At 37.4% G+C, this 24,301-nt stretch overlaps 1 protein-coding gene across 5 annotated transcripts in view; it reads left to right on the top strand.

Moving 5' to 3' along the window:
* Positions 1 to 24,301, top strand: part of PTPRK (protein tyrosine phosphatase receptor type K) — a 665,572-nt gene that overhangs the window by 495,322 nt on the left and 145,949 nt on the right. For all 5 annotated transcript variants that reach the window (XM_006144267.3, XM_006144266.3, XM_006144265.3 and 2 more), the window contains exon 8: positions 23,175 to 23,477. In XM_006144267.3, coding sequence (XP_006144329.1) covers positions 23,175 to 23,477 — 303 coding nt within the window. The remainder of the gene's footprint in view (positions 1 to 23,174; positions 23,478 to 24,301) is intronic.

The following is a 24,301-nucleotide window of genomic DNA, read 5'->3' as shown; positions in this document are numbered from 1 at the left end:
AAGTCATTTTCATTAATATTTTCTTCTCAATTTAGAAAGAATTCTTTTGGGGGTTTTTTTTTTTTTTTTTTGAGAGAGGGTTTTTTTTTTTTTTTTTTTGCTATAGGGTGTGTGCGCTCACCAGAAAGACAGAAAGAGACAGATAGACAGAAAGCAAAAAATCACCCTCCAGGGGGGATGGCCACGCCTCAATCCCTTCTCCTCCATTCTCCTCTCGGGATCTTGGGCATGCATGCACATGCGCCTAGCGTGAGTTTAAGCTACTGGGTCTGGGACTTGAACCGTGGTCAACTACGTGGGAGTCCAGTGACATAGCCATTACGCTAACTGCTGGTCCCAGCATTGGGTGGATTTTTAAATATATCTACCAATAAGACATCAAGTTCTTTCTCTAAAAATGTATGTTGAAATACATTGGAGTTAAACTCATGATGTCATTTGTACTGCTATTCAGTCATCTGAAGAAATCTTTCTGATCCTCCAAATTAAATATTTTGGCCTCAGTGTGATAGATTTAGACTAGTTAATAAATTGAATATATTCATAAAATTGGACTATCTGGGCATGCAACTTGAAATTATTGAAATGATCTTTAATAATGTGATCAGTGTCAGCAAGAAATGTTTTGATTTCAAACTTCATTTTTGAAAATCCACATGAGCCTGTTTCCCCTTGAAAGTATACTTCACTGCGACAAGGCAGTCTTGTACTTACTGCCCATTTTTTCACTCAATGCACTGAAAATACAAGATTATATTCACAATTTCTGTTATTCCCTTCAACACTGAATCGAGATCAGGTCATATCATGCCTGACTCTTAGCCGTTCTGAACTGAATAAAAATATCTGTATTGACATTCAAGTTTTATTTAATTCTCTTTTCAAACTGCCAAAGTCCCCTTCTGCAAACATGTGCTCCTTCAGGGTTGAATCCACTGCCTCGTTCCTGTATCTGTAATCCTGGTTCTCTGGGATGGTAACTTTTGGCTGGTACCAAAGATCTTGGAGCCATTTACCTTTGTTTATTCCACATGTCCATCAAGCACGTGTCCTGTGCACAGCCATGGTTGCTTGACTGCTATATGAAATATCTACCAATATTTCCACGAGGCAGGGACTGCCTTTCCACTACGTACAGCTACTCCATGTTAACCTTACGCAATGCCTAACAGTGTTCATCGCTATAGGCATTTTGTCAGTAGGCTTAAATTTTTTTTTTTGAGTGCATAGTATCTGGCATTAATTTTTTATTGATTTTATAAGCTTCTCAGAAATAGTACAGATATGGATGCTTTTGATTCTAGGAGAATCAATCTGAAGTGTCTCCTTTGCATCTCTTCTAAACTGCAGTGACCAAAGTTACCAATTTCATCCTGGAAAACATTATTTTGATTTAGATCTGTAAAAAATTGTGTGATTTACTCCAAGTTTATTGAGCTTATTCTAGAAAATGAAAATGTGGGGACCAGTAGGTGGCATGGTGGTTAAGGCACTGAACACTCCCACGTGGTTGACCACAGTTCGAGTCCCAAACCTGGCAGCTAGTTTTTTCACTTTTCCTCTCTTTCTCTCTCTCTCTCTGTGTCTCTCTCTGATCAAATAAACATAAAATAAATAAAATTAAATTAAATAAAAATAATTCTACAAAAAGAAAATGAAAATGTGTTAATGAAATTAAGCAACTATTTAGAAATATGTTATCATAGACATTGCATTGAGTTCTAGGTTGAATGGATCATCAGTATAAGAAATTCAACTTTCAAATATTTAAGCTGAGTTTTCTTTTTTTTTTTTTTTGTTCCTCTTAATCACTACTTGGTCTTAGTACAGAGAGATTTCACATTATGTTTTGACACTGACTCCTGTTTACCCTTTATGTTAAGGACCTAGTTATATTCATTACTATTTTTAGGCTTTGTTGAACCAAATCAGAGACATTGATAGTTTTTAGTTGTAACCATATAGCAAGAAAGAATAACAATTTAAAAAAAAATTAAAGTTATGTGAATAATACACAGAGTTTTTATTAGGTTGTCAGAAAAGTCATGACATGTATTTCTGTTTTTCTGTGCAGAAATGCGTCATGACTTTCCAACAACCCAATCAATAAATGAGATGGTTGGATAAGCACAATCGTTGTGGCAGTTGTGATACATTAATAATGTGAGAATTATTAAGAATATAAGTGGGGGTACAGCAGATGGCATGTTTACATCGCTAGACTCCCCCATGGTTAACCAGGGTTCCAGTCCTGGACCCAACAGCTTAAAATTCACACTGGATGCCTGTGTGTGTGTGCCCAAGATCCCAAGAGGAGAATGGAGGAGAAAGGGTTGCGATGTTTCCATCCCGTTGGGGGAGTGATTTCTCACTTCCTGACTCTGTTTCTCTCTGTCTCTCTGGGGAGCACATGTGCCCTATAGCCAAAAAAAAGTGGGTTACATTGAATATCATAACTAATCTTATATTTCAAACTTATGAAACATGTCAAAAAGGACAACTAAGGGGATCATAGAGCTCATTCAAAGGCTAATGTAGCCATTTATTTGCTTTTAGTTACTCTGATGTTATTTTAATATGTATTAACCTTTGGTACATGATAGATGTTTTCATTTTTTTAGTGTCCTAGCAAATTTTACTCCATTTTCCTGTATTATACGCTGAGTGTTCCTCTCCTCAATATTCATATGTTGAAGTCTAATTCCCAATGTGATAGAGTTTGGAAGTAGGGCATTTGGGAGGTAGTTAGAGTTAAGAGAGGTCATGAGGGTGGGACATTTGTGATGAAATTACTGCCCTTAAAAATAATGTGTAGCAGGGAGACCAGCAAATGGTATAATAGTTACGTTGCTGGACTCCCTCATAGTTGACCACAATTCAAGTCCCAGAACAGGCAGCTTAAAATTCATGCTGGGCACGTGTGTGTGTGTGTGTGTGTGTGTGTGTGTGTGTGTGTATGTGTGTGTGCCCAAAATCCTGAGAGGAGAATGGAGGAGAAGGGATTGTGGTATGGCCATTCCCCTTGGAGAGTGATTTCTCATTTTCTGTCTCTCTGTTTTTCTGTTTCTCTTATGTTGCCCTATCTCTCTGTCTCTCTAGTGAGTGCATACATCCTACAGCAAAAATCTCTCTGTAAAAAAATAATGAAATTTAAAAAGTAGTGATTGGAGTCAGCAGGTTGCATAGTGGTTGAGGTACTCGACTCCCATGTGGTCAACCACGTTTCAAGTCCTGGACCCAGTGGCTCAAAAATCATGCCAGCATGTGTGTGTGTGTGTGTGTGTGTGTATTGCCCAAAATCCTAAGAAGAGAATGGAGGGGAAGGGATTGTTGTGTAGCCATCCCCCTAGGATGTGATTTCTCACTTTCTGTCTCGTCTCTCTCTCTCTCTATTTCTCTGGTGAGTGCATGCAACCTATAGCAAAAACCTCTTATGAAAAAAAGCAAAAAGAAGTAGTAGTAGTGTGCATGTATACCCAGATCCTGAGAGGAGAATGGAGGAGAAGGAATTGTGATATGGCCTTCTCCCTAGAATTACGATTTCTCACTTTCATCTCTCTGCCTCTCTCTGGCAAGCACACATGCCCTATGACAAAAAGAAAAAGAAAAAGAAAAAGAAAATAGAAGAAGAAACAGGAGTTTGCACACGATCAGACATGTGGGAATAAAGCTAGGAGGCTGTGGTCAGCAACCCAGAGAAGTAACCTCACCAGAACTTGACCATGCTGACACTGGTTCCCAAACATGCAGTCTCCATAACTGTGACACATGCATTTCTGTTGTATAAGACACCTTATTTGTACTAATGAGTTGATCACAAGCCAAGCTGACTGAGACACTGTAGAAATCATTTTATTTATCATTACTTACATTCCCAAGATTTCTTTATCTTTTTGTAAAGAGGAATTTTTTTTTTAAATTTATGTATTATTATTATTATTTTCCAATTTGATCAGACAGAGAGAGAGAGAGGGAAAGTGAGAAAGCAAGCCACCAGGGTCAAGACTTGAACTGTTGTCGGCCATGTGGGAATCCAGCACCTTTAGCCACCATGCCACTGACTGTCCCCCTCTTTGTCTTTTCTTAATGCTGGAGAGCATGCACATGAGTCGGATAGAAAGAGACAGAGAGAAAGACAGAGAAACACGGAGAGAAAAAGCTCCTTCTCCATCAGGACACGCTCACATCACAGTTTCTTTCCTCCATTTCTCAATTATATCAAGATTTGGGGTACACATGTCTGTGTGCCCTGTGTGTTTTTTAAGCAATTTAATCAGGAATTTGAACTGCCATAACTGTGCTATGGGGACCAAACCCACCAGATTTTTTAATGCAATCTCTTGATAATGTTAAAATATTGCTTTCTTGTCTGTCAGAATTGGATTTAAATACTGACTGAATCATCAGTAAATTACTAGTCTTAGTTCCTACTTTTATAAAATCAAGAGGGAAAAATACCTGCAGTTTACAGTTCTTGAGGCCATTAAATGAAATAATACATCTAAAAAGCATTTTCCAGGGCCAACTGATGGTACGGAGATTGAGGCAGCTGGATTCCACATGGCCAACAACGCGTTTCAAATCCTGGAACCAGAGGCTGAGAAATCACGCAGGGCATGTATGTTTACATGCCCCAAATCCCAAGAGAAGAATGGAGAAGGAATTGTAGCATGGCTATTCCTTCTTGTGGGGTGATTTCTCACTTTATCTCCTCCTAACCCCTGTGAGCAGATGTGCCCTGTAGCAAACTAAAAAACTAATAATAAAATATTTATTATGACATAATATTTGACTTAAATGCCCTCCACTTTTTTTGACTAGATAATTACATCAGAAAGCCACAGTTAAAAAAAGTATTGGGTTTGTCTTGGCAATATTTGCTTTTGCTATATTTTATTCACTATAATGACTAAATTAGGTTGCTATTTTTGCATTATATGGAGGAAGCATTAAACATTGGATGATTTTTCAATAGTATTGACATGAAAATATTATTGCTATTTTAAGAATATGCTTAAGAATAAGAAATTTTGAGTGAGGAAAAATTCTGCTATTTTGGTGGGTGTTATTTATGATTTTGGTTCAGTTTTGTCATGGTCTGGTGACATAACGAAGAAGTTGAGAGATTATTTTCAAATCCAAATACATTTTTTTTAAATTGCAGTTATGAATTGGTTACTGAACTGTGATTGTATCATCAAAGAGAAAATGGGGGCGTCCCCTGGCACGAACCCTGGCACATGCCCATGTAGAGCGGCTGTCTCGCTCAGCCGGAGATGCCATCTCAATTACACGTCTCAATGTGAGTCTTTGCCCAGTGATACAGGTCCACCGTGAGGGGACCAGGTTTTCCACCAAAGAAGCTTCAACGTCCTCCTTTCCCAAACTGCCACAAGTGTGATGATTTAACACAGATGTTTTTGTTACATCTTTCAAAGCCATGAGAGGAAATAGTAGTAAGTGTGTAACAACACAAACTGTTGTACTATTAACACCTTTTCATTTCAGAATTTGATACAGTAACTGATCGTTCTTTTTTTTCTGTAACTATTTCTTTTACATAAACGTAAGTAACATTTAAAGATGTTGAATACATTCCATTCAGTTCTCCATGGCTTTTGGCAGTTATGTGAGTTCAACTTTGAGCTAGGAGGCTTAACACTTCCTTCTGCTTTAGGGAACATGTATCAAAGTGTTTTTAAAATGTATAGTTCTGATGTACGTCATTCCTTGATGAAGCAGAATAATGCATCCTCAAAGCATATAAACGATAAAAGGAAAGGAGAAACCCATGTCATACTGCAATTGCTAAATTCTGCATTTTCATGGTTTTTATAAGACCTTGTATTTTTGTTGTTGTTGTTTGCTATATGGTACATGCACTCACTGGAGAGAGAGAGACAGAGACAGAGACAGAAAGCAAGAAATCACTTCCAGGGGGATGGCCACGCCACAATCCCTTCTCCATTTTCCTCTTGGGATCTCGGGTATACACAAACACATATCCAGTGTGCATTATAAGTTGCTGGGTCCAGGACTCGAACTGTGGTCGACTCTGTGGGGGTCCAGCAGTGTTACCTATATGCCATCTGCTGACCTCTGATAAATTTTCTAAAAGCAGACAAAATTTGTATGCTAATGAGCTATTAGTAATACTAATGTACAGTTTATTTGGATTGTATAATTTGATTTATGTATCATAATATATTAGTAATTGTCTTGATATATTTTCCTATATGCAAAACTAATCTTTATTACAATTTCAGAACAATCCAATTTAACTACATACATATCTCGTTAAACCCAGTTTTGAAAAATTCATAGCAAACTACCTATTACATCCTCAGACATTTGTACTTACCAAATTCCTTTTTTTACATTTCTGGAAAGCATATTATAATATTCCAAGAAAATATTAGCGAATATTGACATATTACTAATAGCTGCTGTTTGATCATAACATCTCAGTACTGGAAATGTCCTTGTGCTATAAACAAAAATTCCTTTTAAGCAATTCTTCATATAACTTTAACATTCAAAACAAGAATTTTTGTAATATTCATTGCTGGTGTGTAATGATGTATTGAAAACTTCACTCATAGGGAAAAAGTCAGTTTGCATTTATGTATGAGAATGAGTTGGGGAGGTTAGTTCATCCACATTTATCTATTCTTTTATAAACTTTTCAAGTTGTAAGATTTGTGTCAGATTTTAGTTATTTTTTTGTTTCAAGTTAGATGTTTTCTCTAGTATTTAACACACCTATTTTGAAGGACCTTAAATTATCCAGAAAACATGTTTTTCCCCCAAAATTATTAAGTAAAACATTTTAAAAATTATTATTTTTACTCTCTTTTTATAAGCAATTATTTTATTTAAATTTACTATTATCAATTTTATTATAATTTTTGATTTGACCAATTAGAGACAGAGAGAGAGAGGGAAAAACGAGAAAGCAAAACACCAGGTCTGAGACTCGAACCACTGCCTGCCATGTGAGAGTCCAGGACCTTTAATCTATATGCCACCTGCTGGCCCAAATACTTTTACTTTCCACCTAGGGTTAGAAGATAAATAAATTGCCAGAGATGTCTTTCAATTAGTAATAGGAAAAAAAAAAAAAAAAAAAAAAAAAAACTCTTCTGAAACTTTCAAAAAAAAATTTCTTTTTAAGGGAACAAGCACTCACTGGACAGAGAGAGAAAGAAAGACAGAGAGACAAAAAGTCAGAAATTTCCCCCAGGAAGGTTGGTCACATTGCAGTCCCTTCTCTTCCCCTCTCTCAGGATTTTGGGTACATACATACATGTGCTTAGCATAATTTTCAAGTCACCAGGTCTGGGATTCAAACCGTGCTCAGTCCTGTGGGAATCCAGAGGCTTCACCACAATGCCATCTGCTGGTCCCTCAAAGACTTTATTCTTATACGTGATAATGCTTACAGACCACTAGTATATACTATAATAAAACTAATAGCTACATTTTCTTTATAAAGTAGGCCAGTTAGTTTTCGAGCTACTTTATATTTAGCAAGTTAATTTATTCTTAACATAAGTCTATGAGATAAGTATGATTCTCCTATATCATGGATTTGGGAGTGATGGGTATGGATTTCAAGCTACTTACATGTATGTTATACAATGTCTGATTACACAATCCATTCCCTTAACCTATCTGGTATGTGTATGTGACTTTTCATGGCATCCCACTGTGGCGCGGTCTGCCATTTAAGACATATCATATGTAGAAACATACTGAGACCACAGAGACAATGGATGGTGGAGAAGTTGAGGTGACTGGATCACACACGGCCGATTTCATAGTCTGAGTCCCTGACATGACTGCTTGAAAAACACACTAGGCACATGTGCGTGTGTACCCAAAATCTCAAAAAGAGAATGGAAGAGAAGGGATTATGGCAGCATGACCACCTCCCTGGGAGGTGATTTACCACTTTCTCTTTGTCTTTGGCTGTTTGTCTCTAGGGAGCACAGGGACCTTTAAAAAATGAAGAAAAAAAAAAGAGAGAGAAAGAGAAACATACAGAGGTCAGGAAACATTCTTTTTTTTTCTTTTTTTTTGGAGAGGTTTTCGCTATAGGGCGCGTGCGCTCCCCAGACAGACAGAGAGAGACATAGAGACAGAAAGCGAGAAATCACCCCCCAGGGGGGATGGTCAGGCCGCAATCCCTTCTCTCCATTCTCCTCTCATAATCTTGGGCACGCACGCACATGTGCCTAGTGTGTTCTAAGCCACTGGGTCCGGGACGCGAACCACGGTCGACTACGTGGGAGTCCAGCGACATAGCCATTATGCTAACTGCTGGTTCCCAAGCCAGGAAACATTCTTGTGAAACTTGTAGCCCACTGTAATAATCATGCTGGAAAAAAAAAAAAGGCAGTACATGGAGGGACTTGACCCCAGGAATCAGCGGTCCTGACAGTGAACTCATAGTATAACTGTGTTGGTTCAGGCTCTAATGAACAGACTAACTCTTTAGGTCTTTATGCGAATGAAAAAGAAGTTTAATGTGCATTTAATGGCTTCATCTGTTCTACAGTGTAACCGAAAACAAAATCATTTATGAATTAAACTCAATTTATGCAGAACATCTCATTTTTAAACTGAAATGTCAAATAACCTAAAACACCAAAGTCTGCTCTTCCTATGCCATGAAAATAACATCTCTTGGCTTCAAGGAGTTTTTTTTCTGTCTTCATGAGATTTATTTTGATATTTTATGTTCAAAGCCCTTAGATTTCATAACACCTCCTTTAGGGTAAAATTGCTTAAAGTTAATATATTCATCACTTTCTTACCCTGTGCTTAGCACTGAATAAAAAATAAGTGAAGTAGTAAATATGTTCCTTGCCCTGGAGAAACTTGCTCTCTAGTTAAGAAAATAAGAAAAATACTTGAAAGATCAAAAAAACAATAAAAGGCAGTTCAAAGTGAATATCATTAAACTAGTCTGATATTCACAACTACTCTGATATTCACAATAGATAAAATCTTTTAAGTACTTTTTAAATTTTCATCTTTAAATGTATACTTCTTTCTGTCAAAAATTTACATCTTAGTTTTCCAAGGGTCTGTAATAACCTTTTCTCTCCTCAGTTGATTTCACCAGGTAATTTGACATTTTTACTATTGAAATTGAAATCTTGGCTTCTAAAGCATTAAAACTTGTTCAGGCTGTTTTTAGAGATAGGGTCTCGTCAGTTGTTTGAGTCTCATTTTGTAACTAAATCCAGAGATAGGATATTGGTGTTGGCTTTTCTATTACTAAAGAGTATCCTTCAACCAGCCAAAATTTGTAGCTTGCTTATTATGTGCCAAGAATTTACTGACAGTGGAAGATACAAAGATTTATTCAGTTGTTTATCAGCTCCAAAATTCATCAAGCAATGCTTATGTACCAAGTATGTCACTATGTGAAGATGGAAAACATTAAAGGTAAATTAGTAAAATATAAGTGATACCAGATTGCCATAAATTCTGGGGAGAAAAATGAGAGACAGAGACAGTAAGAAAGTGAAAACTGCCCCCAAGGGGGATGGCCACACTGAAATTTCTCTCTTCCATTCTCTTCCTGGAATTTTGGGCCCGCATGCACACATGCCTGGCATGATTTTTAAGCTACTAGGTCCTGGTCTTGAACTGTAGATGGCCATGCAGGAGTCTAGTGCCTTACCATGCCACCTGCCTACCCCTAGATAGAATATTTTTAATAAGGTTGTCAAAGAAAATAACATAGGAGTAAAGTCCTGAAGGATGTTAGGGGGTGAGAGAAATGGGTATCTGGTGAGAGAACATTGTAGGCAGATAACAGAGCAAGTGCATAGACCCCATCTGAGGCAAGAAACATGGTCGCCATGTTTAAGTGGAGTGAACAAGGCTGAGAGCAGTAGGAAATAAGATCATTGCAGGTGGGTTAGGAAGACAGAATATACAAGACTAGAAACTCATTGTGGGGATTTTCTCTCTTCGTATGACATAAGTGGGCAATCACTTGAAGATTTGTGCAGACCTTAGGACAGCTACGTGGAAGAGTGGCACTAGAGAAAACAGGGTTCATTTCAATTTATTTTGGAAACAGTTTCACTCATGGCAACCCCAGATGATCAAGGCTAATATCAAAGGAATATTAGTGATGGAGATCTTGATTAAGTAGGAGGTCATGATTTAGTGGTCAGCTTCTAAACATAGGCTGCAGAGTGAACGACCGCAAAGTGATTGATGAAGTGGATGTGAGGCATCAGGTAAAGGAGGGCCTTTGGGTGAGTGTAAGTTGGGCACGGACCAACTGTCGTGAGTTATTTTACTTCTATGAGGACAGCTGTTAAGAATGGGTTATTGAACAGCATTAGCTCAGAATTGGAGATTTTTGTTTGAGATACCCATTAGACAACCAAATCAAAGTATCGTTTTATCCTTACCTGTGGAACCATTTGAAGATATAATAGTAGATTGTCATAGACAATATATTTGTTAAATACCTTGCATACAATATTTAATGATACGTAAGGGGTTTTTTTGCGTGTATAGGTCAATATAGTTTCCTTTTCTTTCAAGGCCGGTAAAAAGCAATCTGAAACATTTGATTAACCCATGTTCACAAAGGTATGGCTGAGTATAATTTCAAAAGTAGGGAAATGAATTTTTTAAGATGTATGTCCTGATGAATCAGCTTTTATTTATGTTTTATGTGTCATCATATATAGGACTTATGCAGATCTGGGACATAGTCACTTAGAAAAATGAGAGCTATGTCACAAGAACAGAGGTGAAATACTTTTCTGGAAGCCATGATAGAACATGATAAGGGAAAAGTAAGATTTCAAAGTTGGAAAATGCTAGCCATTCCTAATTTTTAAAGCCAGCCTTGGGTCATAGGAATACATCCCCTGAGTATACATGCCCTGTATGCTCAGGGAGGTCTGTAGATTTGAACCAGGAATCTTCTTATGTGAGTTGCCTCAAAGAGTATTAGATTTTAAAGCTGTACCACCTTCTGGTCCCTCTGGATGATTTCTGAGTGTATAGATATTTATTACTTTTTTGGACAATATTAGACCTTAAAATAATGGGTGTAACATTTAAAGCACTACTTTAAAAGTTTTTAAGGGGGGGCCGGCAGGTGGCATGGTGGTTAAGAGTGCTGGATACCCATGTGGCCGACCATGGTTCAAGTCCCAGACCTGGAGGCTTGCTTTCTCACTTTCCCTTTCTCTCTCTCTCTGTCTCTTTCTGGTCAAAATTTTAAAATGACAATAACAACAAATGGAAATAAATAAATATATTTTTTTGAAGAGGTTTTCGCTATAGGGCGCGTGCGCTCACCAGACAGACAGAGAGAGACAGAGACAGAAAGCGAGAAATCAACCCCCAGAGGGGATGGCCACGCCGCAATCCCTTCTCCTCCATTCTCCTCGAGGGATCTTGGGCACGCACGCACACGCGCCCAGTGTGAGGTGAGTTGTAAGCCCCCGGGCCCGGGACGTGACCCGCGGTTGACTACGTGAGAGTCCAGCGACGTAGCCATTACGCTAACTGCTGGTTCCCAATAAATAAATATTTTTTTAAAAAAGTTTTTAAGGTTAAGATATGCATAACGCAGGTTTAGCTATGAATTTTATAGTCACTAGGTTATTGGCTAACTTCAGCATAACCATATTTATTTTAATAGTAATTTTAAAAATTTGTCATCAGGGAACCAGCAGTTAGCGTAATGGCTATGTCGCTGGACTCCCACATAGTCGACCGCGGTTTGTGTCCCAGACCTGGTGGCTTAAAAACTCACGCCGGGCGCGTGTGCGTGCGTGCCCAAGATCCCGAGAGGAGAATGGAGGAGAAGGGATTGCGGCGTGACCATCCCCCCCTGGGGGGTGATTTCTCGCTTTCTGTCTCTATGTCTCTCTCTGTCTGTCTGGCGAGCGCACGCGCCCTATAGTGAAAATCTCTCCAAAAAAAAAAAAAAATTTGTCATCATTCCTTTATCTCAAAAGAGATCCTGAATCATCTATTTTAGTATGGGCTCTGATTTTCCAGGTAGAAGTTAAGGAGTTCATTACTCTTATCTCTGTCAATTTCCTAATTTACAAATGAGCTGAAGCAATTAATCCTTGCAAGTCGCCTGTATTAATTATAGTCTAAAGGCAGATTTCCTTGCAGTTTTGTAATCCTTTTTGTCACATTTGCACTGTGTTTACTATCTCAGCTTGATGCTTGTTGACATGCTGATTCATGTTTTAGTGCACCAGCGAGGTTTTATTTATCTAGAGGAATGAGTATAGAGAGGTCACACCTTATAATCACACTAGCATTTCTAGTATGTGCAAGCTATATATCTCCTTTTAATTTAATCTTTGAAAAATGAACAGGGATTTCTGCAACTAAGCTGTACAAATCGATGAAATTTATAATCAAGGCTGTCTCATCTCTAAACCTAATATAAAACTTCACAACTATTGATTACATGTGAAGGATGCACAAGCTGTTAATCATGCAGGAAAGCATAGAATAAATGGTGGCTTCAGAAAAGGAAATGGACAAATGATCATCAACTCTGCAGTCCTTATCTGTCTTTTTATTCCCCCTGAAACAAGCATGTCACCAGACATTTGCATTTATAAAATCAAACGATGTGTTCAAGTGTATCAATAGCCTTGATCACTTTTGAAATTTGTATGCTCTAGCTTATTTCTATTGCAATTTAGAATTTTTCCTTCTTTCTCCATGTGATCAAAAGCAAATTAGTCTCCTGAATTAGTTTCTAGAAGGAATGAAAGAAGAATCCAATTTAATGTATTAAAATCAAAGTCTTTGTAAGAAACAAAATGAGTAGTTCCTGCTTGGAATATCATTACAATGTAATTTTATGATTTATTTTTTGGCAGGGAGAATTCCATGTCATAGATATCCTCACCTATACTGGGCCTTGTTAATATCTTATTAACTAATATGCTTTATAATAATGCTCTTGGTGAAATTGACTGACTCATTCAAGGACAGATATAAAAGGTTTCCAAGAGAGTTGTGTGATTGAGGAAAATGTGTACAGTGCCTGTAGTGTTACAGAGGATTCGATGAAAATATATATGTAAATTTTTTTTTCTGTCTATCTCATCCATTCAGTAGTAAGGAAATTTAGGTGTTACTGAAGACTAATTGTGTATGAACCTACAAAAAATCATATTGATATAAAAATTAAAATATTTTAACAAATGTTATGTTAGAGTGGTGGAGTAAGTGATTGGTAAATGACTATTTAAACTATTAAAGCTTAGAATAAAGCATTGGTATGTTTTATCACTTATAGGATTATAATTCCAACATTTAATAAATTATTCTCTGTGAAAACATAATGAAATTAACCTGCCCTCAAAGAACATAGAGAAACTGAAGAAAAATCAAAATCCATTGCAAGTCATGTTTTAAAGTATGGCATATATTACCACAGTGCCTGACATGCCAAACATTTAATAAATGTTTTCTATTATTAAGAACAGAATACGGCATAAGCATATAGCGAGTTTAAGCCACCAAGTCCAGGCCTCGAACTTTGGTTGACTACATGGGAGTCCAGCGACATAGTCATTGTGCTAACTGCTGGTCCCTGAAGAAGCTTTGTTACAGGTGATGTCATAAGGAAAATAGCCAGGATTGCTAAAATGTGTTTGAAGATGCGTCTTTACAGGGAAATCCCCTCCTAATCTTTCTTCAGTTAGATCTGTATTTTCAAATAAAGGAATGAAACTTGTTTAGCTCTGACTGGTCAACTCAAGCAGCAGTCTCATTGGTCCACTATTAAAATGGGTAATGTTCTGATTGGTCACTTCACTGCAGTCAGACTCCTTCTTCCCTGAAGTGGAGTTCAGCCTAAAGTCTTTAAGTCACCCAGCAGGAAGGCTGGGTGTGCCCTCCAAGCAGCAGTCCTCACTAGTTCTCTGCCATCTGAGGTAGTTCTGGCTGTTTGCAAAAAATAAGTACAGGACTCTGTTGCTGAGAACTAGCACTTCCCACATTTGTCTCATTCTGTTGACCAAAGCAAGGCAAAGGCAAAGCAAAAATCAAAGGATGAGGAAATACACCTTGGTTTTTTGTTGTGAAGAATTGAAAAATCACATAGCAAACTGAATATGTGGAGGGATGAAGAATTGGAATCACCTTTGCAACTACCATTGGGAAGAACTGTATTCTTAGGTTTTATTTTTATTATCTCCTAGATTTAAAACATGTTAAAACTCACTGCTTTACTGTTCATAAAGTAAAATTTTCCAACATGTGCTATGGGCCAACACTGTGCTTGGCATACAAGATACTTATTTCACTATTTAGAACAACCTGAAAGGTAGGTAATTTATCTCTCTTTTTTCATTTGTTTGGTTTTTTTTAGGGATAAAGAAGGCATTGAAAATTCTTTTTAGAATTTTGTCACTATTCTGAAGTCACCTTATGTTTTAAATAGCTTATATGAAGGCACTGTTTTCTGTATTACAGTGTTTAGGGTTATACACAAATCACTTTATTATGTCTACTATTCATGCTGTTGCTAAAAATTTATATTTGAAAAATAAAGCTTATTTCTACACAAGTAGATTATTCTATCCTTTCTAATATACATTAATAAAATCCTTTTTTTCTATTTTCTCTAAATTTAGACATTTCATTGATTATAATTATATGTTTTGCCAACATAGTCTAATACCATTACATAAAAATGTTAGTAAAAACATTGAATGACCTCCCAATTTTCTGCTGCCCATATTTTTTTAAATTTGATTTTAAGTTCTTTTATACATTCAATCACATTATTTAGCTTGCAAAGTAAATGTTCCAACATGTGTGTGTTTCTCCCCAGTCCAGGTGATAATACCATAAAGTTATCTTCAACAGATAATATCCCATTTATTTGTCCCATTAATGCCCATGTGTTAAGAATGAGTCTTCACAATAAGATCTTCAGTGGGAATTGGGGAAAAGAATCATCTTTGCCTGTTTTCCCGTGTCACTTTAGTAGTAATGTTCTTTTAAAATCAATCAATTTCCTTGGACTTACTGTACTAAAGACCTATGTTAATTTTATTAGGATTTTCCGATGAACTTAAGTAAGAACCTTAAGAGCAGTGGAACTGGCTTGCTTTGATTTTATCTGATGATGTGTTTAGTGTGGTTCTGATGGCACTGAGTAAATAATACCACGGCTCTGTAGGAAAGCTCTGTGAGCCACGCACCCTCTGTCACTCTGCATCCCCCCGAGTCCAAGCATGTCACTTCAGCAACACAGCCAGAAAGCCAAAAGAGCTGACAGTTGGCTTGTGATTATTCCTGGACCCGAGGCTCCCTCATGCTACAGTACTAATCAAGTCATCTCACCAACTTATTAACTCAATTTGACTCATGGGAGCACAGAAGAAATCTTTTTGGCAGGACTAATGATGCTATAATATTGGAAATATTTGAAATGTAAAATCTTGATTATCCTAAATTTTTGCCATGAGGAAACGAGTAAAAATACAAAGTACCTAGAGGTAAGAGTGAAAGATAACATCTTCCTAAGATATGAACTTTTGACTCCCTCAAGGAATGACACCATCTTCTTCCTTCTCTCTTTATTTTTAAAAATTCACCTTGGTTCAAAAATTTCATCTTGATTCTTTTCCATTTCACACTAACAAATATTTTCTTTGGCAGTCTGAAAATTCACATTTCTTGCATTTGTTTTGATAAAAGAAATGGAAATTGTATTTTAGAGTCAGCTGCTAAGATTTCTGATGAAAAGGCAGCCGGGAGCATGAAGCTCCTGTCATGCTTCAGTGTTCTTAGTTTGTGTACGTCTTTGACAAGATCTTCCCTTTTTTTCTGTTGTTGGCAAGTGCTGTGGGACATCTTCTATTTTTCTCTGACTGACAGCTAGATAATAAGTTTTATCATTAAAAACTGATTCTAGGGAAATATGATCCCTGCCCTCCATTTTCTGGTAGCTGCTTAAGCTTTTGTTTTTACAAATCTTTCAGAATAACTAGAGATTATCACTACAGAAGACATGGATATTGACCTGTCATGTCCCGTGTTATTTAGCAAGTACCAAAAAAAAAAAAAAAAAAAAGGAATTCCCTTTTTTTATCTGTTTTTGAGAACCACTTATTAAATCATCTTGCTGTTGAGAGGTGATCCAAGGGCCAACAGGCTTTGTCTGTTCTTGTTGCCTTTACTTTTATTAACAATACTTACAGGAACTGTTGAGCAATTCTTCACTTTATCCTATCAAGTGGGTTAAATATTTGATATAGATTATTACAGGCATAAATTCCATGTTTGTTGAATTTAGAATTTAAATAAGGATAGTGATATGTTACTTATTTACCTGCTAATTATAGAATTCTGACCATAGATTTACTAGGTAAACTTTCTGTCTTTTCTCTTTATTTTGTCTAGATTTCTCATAGCCTTTCTCACTGTAACAGCTAAGAAGCAGATAAACTGAGGGGCCAGCGAGTGGCATGGTAGTTAGGTGCTGGACTCCTCATGGTCAATTGTGGTTCAGACCCCGGACCTGGTGGCTTGACGATCACACCAGGCATGTATGTGTGCTTGCCAAGAATCCCTAGAGGAGAATGGAAGAAAAGGGTTTGTAATATGGCCATCTCCCCTGGGGGCGTGATTTCTCCCTTTCTATCTCTAGCCAGTGCATATGTCCTATAGTAAAAAAATCTAAGAAAAAATAAAAATAGGTGAACTTTGAAAGTAAAAAGTGCAATGGGAAGATTTAAAAAACCCTGCTCATCAACATTGGTAGGAAATAATAAACCAGTTAAAGCCTGCACATCTCATTGTATTTGGCTTTCTTTGTTTTGTTTAATTTAATAGGTAAATGTTTTCTTAGGATTTATCACCAGTGAATGAAAAGAAGAGAGCTTTATGCCAGTTTGTTTGTGCATTTGTCCAAAAGACAATAAGAGGAACTGAGATTCATCAGCTAATGAGGAGAATGGGGAAAAAATCAGATTTTTGCTTGTGTTTCCAATTCTCACAGCTGCTTTTTAATGTTCTTTCTGCTCCCCAACCCCAACTCTTTTCTCTGGCTTAAGCAACCTAAGCCTTCCTAATTCCTCTGCTCATATATATGGTTATATTTAGAACTATATGTTTATATTTATATATAGATAATAATGTTTTCACTTTCTTTAAGCTCTCCCTTAACCCTATGATATAATTTTCTAATATTTTACCAAGAGAAATAAAACCACCAATTTTTCCACATCTGAAAATGAATTTGAGCTTTTAACTCTTGCTGTTCAGGTTTTATGTGTTTGCTTTGTCCAGCACAGTTCATAAAACACAGAATGTACACCAACAACCGAACTGTTCATCAACCAGGTGGATGGAGTAAGACCTCGGCCAATATTCTTTACCATCCTGAATCTCACTTTAAAAGATACGTTTATTCTGAGGCCTGCAGGTGACATAATGGTTAAGGTGCTATACTACCACATGGCCAAACACGGTTCAAGTCCCAGACCTGGCAGGTTGACACTCACACCAGGCATCTAAATATTGTAATTTAACTATTGGTTTCATGAAAATCACTTCATGGCTATCTTTCTCCCCACATTTCTGATAAGACTTTATTCTGTAACTTTTTTCAATTTCTTGTTTCTTTCCCAAATTTATTTTTACCAGAAAAACAAAATGCAAAAATAATAATAATAATAATAACAATAAAAAAGACAGAACTCCTATGTAAAATAACATGTATGGACTAGCCAGTAGAAATTTAAGAAACAAAAGTCAAAAATTGAAGCAATAAGGTCTTTTTATTTTGTTGCTATAGGGTACATGCCCTCCCCAGAAAGCGAAGAGGAGAGAAGGAAAGTAAGAAATTGCCCCCTTGAGGAATAGCCACACCACAATCCCTTTTCTTATAGTCTCCTCTTGGAATTTTTTTTTGGAGAGGTTTTTGCTATAGGGCGCGTGCGCTCGCCAGACAGAGAGAGAGAGAGACAGAGAGACAGAAAGCGAGAAATCACCCCCCCAGGGGGAATGGCCACGCCACAATCCCTTCTCCTTCATTCTCTTCTCGGGATCTTGGGCACACGCGCACACGCGCCCGGCTTGAGTTTTAAGCCACCGGGTCCGGGACGCGAATCATGGTCGACTCCATGGGAGTCCAGCAACATAGCCATTATGCTAACTGCTGGCCCCTCCTCTTGGAATTTTGGACACATAAGCCCACGAATCCGTTATGTTTTCAAGCTGCCGAGTCTGGGCCTCAAACTGAATAGTTGGTCATATGAGATCCAGTGCCTTAACCTCTATGCCACCTGGCCTGAAGGAGAAAGACTCTTTAGCAGATTCCAAAACATTTGACTGATAGTACATTGGGGAATATCTCCATTGTTTTACAACAACCCTGGTTATATATATTGTTATAAACACTATTTATTATAAACTATGTGTCATTCAACCTGGTAAGTCAGTTTTTAAAACATTATTTAATTCTTAAAATAACCCTTCTGCCAGCTCTTACATAACACAGAAGTTTCCAAACAGTATATTTTTGTTCGGTTTTTCTATGATAATTCAAATAATGATATTTGTATATTTTATAATGGAATAGTCACTGTTGTTTATATAGAATTAACATTAAAAAAATTCAGGGGCATACAGTTGTTAGTTGATGTCTGCCTAATGGAATTCAGAGTAATTGCATGTCATAGTCCTTGTTATTTGTGTGTGTGTGTATCCGTGCATGTGTGTATCCATGTATGTGTATATGTGATGTGTGTATATATTGTATATATACAACACACCTAGGAAGACCTCATTTCAATAAAACTAGAAAAGAAATTAAAGCATATGCCAATTAAGAGAAGACATAATTAGTCTTTTTGCCAAGATGGCACCAAAAGCAAAAAGAGAAGCTCCTGCCCCTCCCAAAGCTGATGCCAAAGCAGAGGCTTTGAAGGCCTGGAAGGCAATGCTGGAAGACAGATGCCTTAGCCACAATAAAAAGAAGTTCTGCACATCACCTACTCTTAGAGACTCTTTGAGTCTTCAGAGACAGTCCCCAGAAGAAACAAGCTTGACTTTTATCATCATCAAGTTCCCCCCGACCACTGAGTCTACCGGGAAGAAGATAGAAGACAACAGCAGAGTTGTGTTCATTGTGGGCCTCAGGGCCAACAAGCACCAGATCAAATAGGCTGTGAAGAAGCTCTGTGATGATGTGGCCAAGGTAAACACCTAATCAGGCCTGATGGAAAAAGGAAGGCAACTGTTCACATCCTGGGCCCTCTTTGAGCATTAGTGTGCACATGTGTGCTTGAGAATCATGCCAATGAAGATGGGGTGGGCTGGCAATCCTGGTATCTGAACCCTGTTGGGAGTGCCTGTCTTTCTGACCTGTTTCTCTTGCTCATGAAATAAGTAAGCAGTTAAACTCAACAATGAAAAAAAGAAGAAACATAACTAGACAGTGACACCCTCTCAGTTCCTGTAGGTGCACTGAAAGTCAAAGCAATTGAGTGTTGAATCCTCGGCATGTATGTGCATGTGTGTGTGCATGTGTTTTTCTTTTGTGTGTATGTTTTGAATATCCTAAGATAAAAGTTACGCCTAAATCACTATTTTAGAGATTATAAAGCAGTTTTAGACATTTATTCAAGCCACAGAGAAAAATATAAACCTCAGAAAGCATACTGACCTTTTTGAAAGATTCTTTGCCTTTTAGAAAACTATTTATTTCCATAATCTATTGGGTTACTTTTTTACCCCATATCAGTTAATGAAGTATTGATCACTGAAGTTTTGGTAGTGGTTTATAGCCATGTACAAGGGGACTTAAAATAGCTTTTGAAAAAATAGAATTAAAATATAAGTTTATTTTTCTACAGAATTATTTATATCTATGCATTGTTTTTTCATATTACACATTTTCATGATCATTTTCAGACCACTCATATAGGACTAATAAACCTATTCTTTTTTTTTTTTTTGGAGAGGTTTTTGCTATAGGGCGCGTGCGTTCGCCAGACAGACAGAGAGAGACATAGAGACAGAAAGCGAGAAATCACCCCCCAGGGGGGATGGTCACGCCGCAATCCCTTCTTCTCCATTCTCCTCTCGGGATCTTGGGCACGCACGCACACGCACCCAGCGTGAGTTCTAAGCCACCGGGTCCAGGTCGCAAACCGCGGTCGACTACATGGGAGTCCAGCGACACAGTCATTACGCTAACTGCTGGTTCCCAATAAACCTATTCTGACATTAAATAAGAGTTTTTAATGTAATTCACTATGAATGCCAAAGTAAGGAGTATTTAAATTCACCCTTAAAACCAACCCAATGCATTTTATACATTACTGGTAATAAATACATTTTTGCCAACTCTCAGCTATGTAATAATTGAGAATCTACTCTGTCTTCCTTCACAGATTGTAAGCTGTCTAGATATACTTTTTAAATTGTATTTTGAAATTGTAGAGCAGGAAAGATAATTTTGGGAAAAAAATGGACAGGTAAGATATTTGTGGGACACAGATAGGGTTTATTATCAGTTCATGAAGATGTGTATGGTATTCTCAACTGGACCGAGATGTATATCATGCTAGAAAAAGTTTGTTTACAATCTAAATGATGTTTAGTGATTGAATATATACATAATAATAGTAATAATAATATTAAAGGAAGGAAAAAAAGAAATTGTAAGAGCAAACTGAATATTGAGACAAAACAAAAAAAGAGAGTTATGCTAAGAAATAGAGAAATTCGGGAACAGCAGTTGGCGTAATGGCTATGTTGCTGGACTCCCATGTAGTTGAACATGGTTCAAGTCTCAGATCCGGTGGCTTAAACTCATGCTGGGCATGTGTGCATGTGTGTCCACGATCCCAAGAGGAGAATGGAAGAGAAGGTACGGTGGCATGGCCATCCTCCCTAGGGTCTGATTTCTCCCTTTCAGTCTCTCTGTCTCTCTCTTTCTGGTGAGTGTACATACTCTATAGCAAAAACCTCTCAAAAAAAAATACAGAAATTCACTATAAAAGAAAACATCAGGTTCAAAATGTAGGGAGTATAAAAAACAAGTATACAACTGCTAAAGACAACTAAGTAAAGAAATAGCTATTTATTGGTGTTTTCCCCCATTTCTATATGGGAGTTATTCATTCATATATTCCAGATATTTTTCATTAAAAAAAAATCTTACTTTTTCTTTCTGGATACTTTCAAAAGAGAGGAGGATGAAACATGGCCACTAAATATCATCTGGTTGCTACCTAGTATGCAGCAAAATCACAGTTTAATCTCTTTAGTGTGAACTGGACCATTTACAACTATCTGGTCATCTGGTAAATAGTACCAAAGGCTATTTCCAGTCTAACTAAGTTGATTTGAAAATATCATCATTTCACTCTGTGCCTGGAAGAAAAAATGTTAGCATAGAGCTAGACATATAATGCCAATTTTAAAAATCTTCATAGAGCTACATCTTTATTTCAGCCTGTCTCATGTACTTAAGGTAATGCATGAAATAAAAATGGTAATCTAGAGGGAATAGATATTATGAATAGTCATAAGATTGGCAACTAATACTTAAAAACTAAGCTTTACATTCTACCCCAAATTAGTTTGCATGTGTGTATATATAAGTGCACAAGTGTGTGTGTGTGTGTGTGTGTGTGTGTGTGTTTACAGGGAGAGAGAGAGGAAGAGAGAAAATAGTTTTGAGATTTCAAATTAAATAGCCATCAGAGTTTCTTTCAGCTCACACATTAAATACGTTGATCTAGAATCCAAATTTAGGGTTATCATCTGTATAGCATGCTGATTATTTACACAAAACATTGAAATCTCGAAAATAAAAATTTGTAGAAATACCCCAGTTGGGGGCCAACAGATGGTGTAGCGATTATGTTGCTCGATTTCCACACGGCTGACTGTGGTTTAAGACCTGGACCAGTGGCTTGAAACTCTAGCTGGACACGTGTGTGTGCATGCCCAAGATCCCAGAAGGAGAATGGAATGGAGGAGAACCAATTGCAACGTGGCCATCCCCGCTTTGGGGTGATTTCTCACTTTCCCTCTCACTCTCTCTCTATTTTTACTGTGAACAAACGTGCCTTGTGACAAAAACCTCTACCAGAAAACAAAACAATACTCATTCATACTTTTTCGTCTTATTTATTTCCCTTCTTTTTGTTCCTACCAATTTCTATTTAACAAAAGTATTAACTACCCTTAGTGAGTTAAGGAAGATATCAGGAAGGCTTTGACCTTGACTTTTTTTATTTTGTGTCAAAACAATCTACTACAGTTATGCTGCATATTCGTTTCTTTACAGTGTAGACTTTGCCATGGCCATGACTTTCATAGAGTAATTATTTTGATTAAGTTAGACGATTAAAGTTAGTCTTGCATGAGGAAAGAATACACTTGGGAGGGAGTGATGGATGGATTCCAGTCTTTGGAGTGTTTAGTTCTGCCAGCATTTTCCAGTTGAATGGAAATTCACCTCCCAGTTTGGTTTGAGTAACAGACAATGGATTGTCAGACTTGAATATTGTCTAGAAGAAGAGGACCAAGAAGGAAAGAAGACAGTGTAACTCTCCACATGTTCTTGTAATTTTTCTCACATTTTGTTTTTTGCTTTGATGAATAACATCATTACTAAAATAATTAATGCTAATTAATATCTGCGTCATTTTTTGTAAATGGTCGCTTAGCGTTACAATTAGACTAATTAGTATACAACATAGCTTGGTGACATGACAAATCACGGAGCATAACATGTTGACTCTTATCCATTATGATATATTAGCTAATTCACTTGCTCAATAATGACAAAGGAAAAGAGAGACATGAGAATTGGGCAGTCACAATAGTAGCAACTATTAGGCAATATGGCCACAGGTCAAGTTTCTTTTTTTTTTTTTGCCAAGTTCTTGAGTGCTAGATATTGTTGACATTTAATTTAATTTCTTTTCTTATTGGTACATCATAGTTTTTGATTGATACCATCAAGAATGAGATCATGAATAAAGAAAGAAAATGAAAATAAACAGTGTCTTTTACATTTTCCTGGATTTGCATATGCTATAGCCTGCTTGGTGTTTTATTTTTCCAAGATTATTCATGGTAAAGTTGACAGCTGTCTGCAATTTATTTTTCAGAACCTATGCGAACTCCAAAGACATTAAAGATTGCTGAAATACAGGCACGGCGCATAGCTGTGGACTGGGAATCCTTGGGTTACAACATTACCCGCTGCCATACTTTCAACGTTACTATCTGCTACCATTACTTCCGTGGTCACAATGAGAGCAAGGCAGACTGTCTGGACATGGACCCCAAAGCCCCTCAGCATGTCGTGAACCATCTGCCACCTTATACAAACGTCAGCCTCAAGATGATTCTAACCAATCCAGAAGGAAGGAAGGAGAGTGAAGAGACAATTATTCAAACTGATGAAGATGGTATGCTCATACTTTATTGTTTTAAAAGGGGGGAATTATATAACTAGAATAATGTAATTGCTTAAAATGTTCCCTCGATTACCCAATACTGAACTGGATTCTAAAATATGCTAAATTCTTTTAATGAGGTGAACTTTGGAAAGAATTTTCATTTAACTAAACTGAATAGTCTTCAGAGAAATATCCAAACTCTAATCTTTTTTCTATAAAGATGTAGAAGTGGCAACTTACTGGAAGCTTAAATAAAGGTATGTATTAAATTTTTAATGAGAGAGAGAGCATGCCGGAGGGAGGAAGGGAGAGCGAGAAAGAGACAGATAATTTTGACACAGTCTCTCAGCATTTGTGACCTTCCTGCTTCAGCCTCCTAGGTAACTAGCAACACAGATGTTCACCATTGCACCTGGCTCTCTAGGCGAGGCTAGGAACTGAATCTAGGCACCCACTGTGAGCTTAGCCACCATCCAGTGATGTCCCACACTTGCAGCACAGAAGCTCTGCCTAAAGTTACCCTTATCAAATATGCAAAAATAAGTTTTACTTCCCATGGCCCTAAAACATTTACCTGATACAAAGCACTTGATTAAGAAGTTTAGGTTTTGGGAACCAGCAGTTAACGTAATGGCTATGTCGCTGGACTCCCATGTAGTCGACCGCAGTTTGCTTTCCGGACCCGGTGGCTTAAACCTCACACTGGGCGCGTGTCCGTGCGTGCCCAAGATCCCAAGAGGAGGATGGAGCAGAAGGAATTGTGGTGTGACCATCCCCCCTGGGGGGGTGATTTCTCGCTTTCTGTCTCTATGTTTCTGTCTGTCTGGCGAGCA

This window comes from Tupaia chinensis, unplaced genomic scaffold, assembly GCF_000334495.1.
Source record: "Tupaia chinensis unplaced genomic scaffold, TupChi_1.0 Scaffold000117_2, whole genome shotgun sequence".
In the NCBI taxonomy this organism is placed as follows: Eukaryota; Metazoa; Chordata; class Mammalia; order Scandentia; family Tupaiidae; genus Tupaia; species Tupaia belangeri.
Note: the sequence above shows the minus strand (reverse complement) of the source record. Positions and strands in the feature narration are given on the sequence as shown.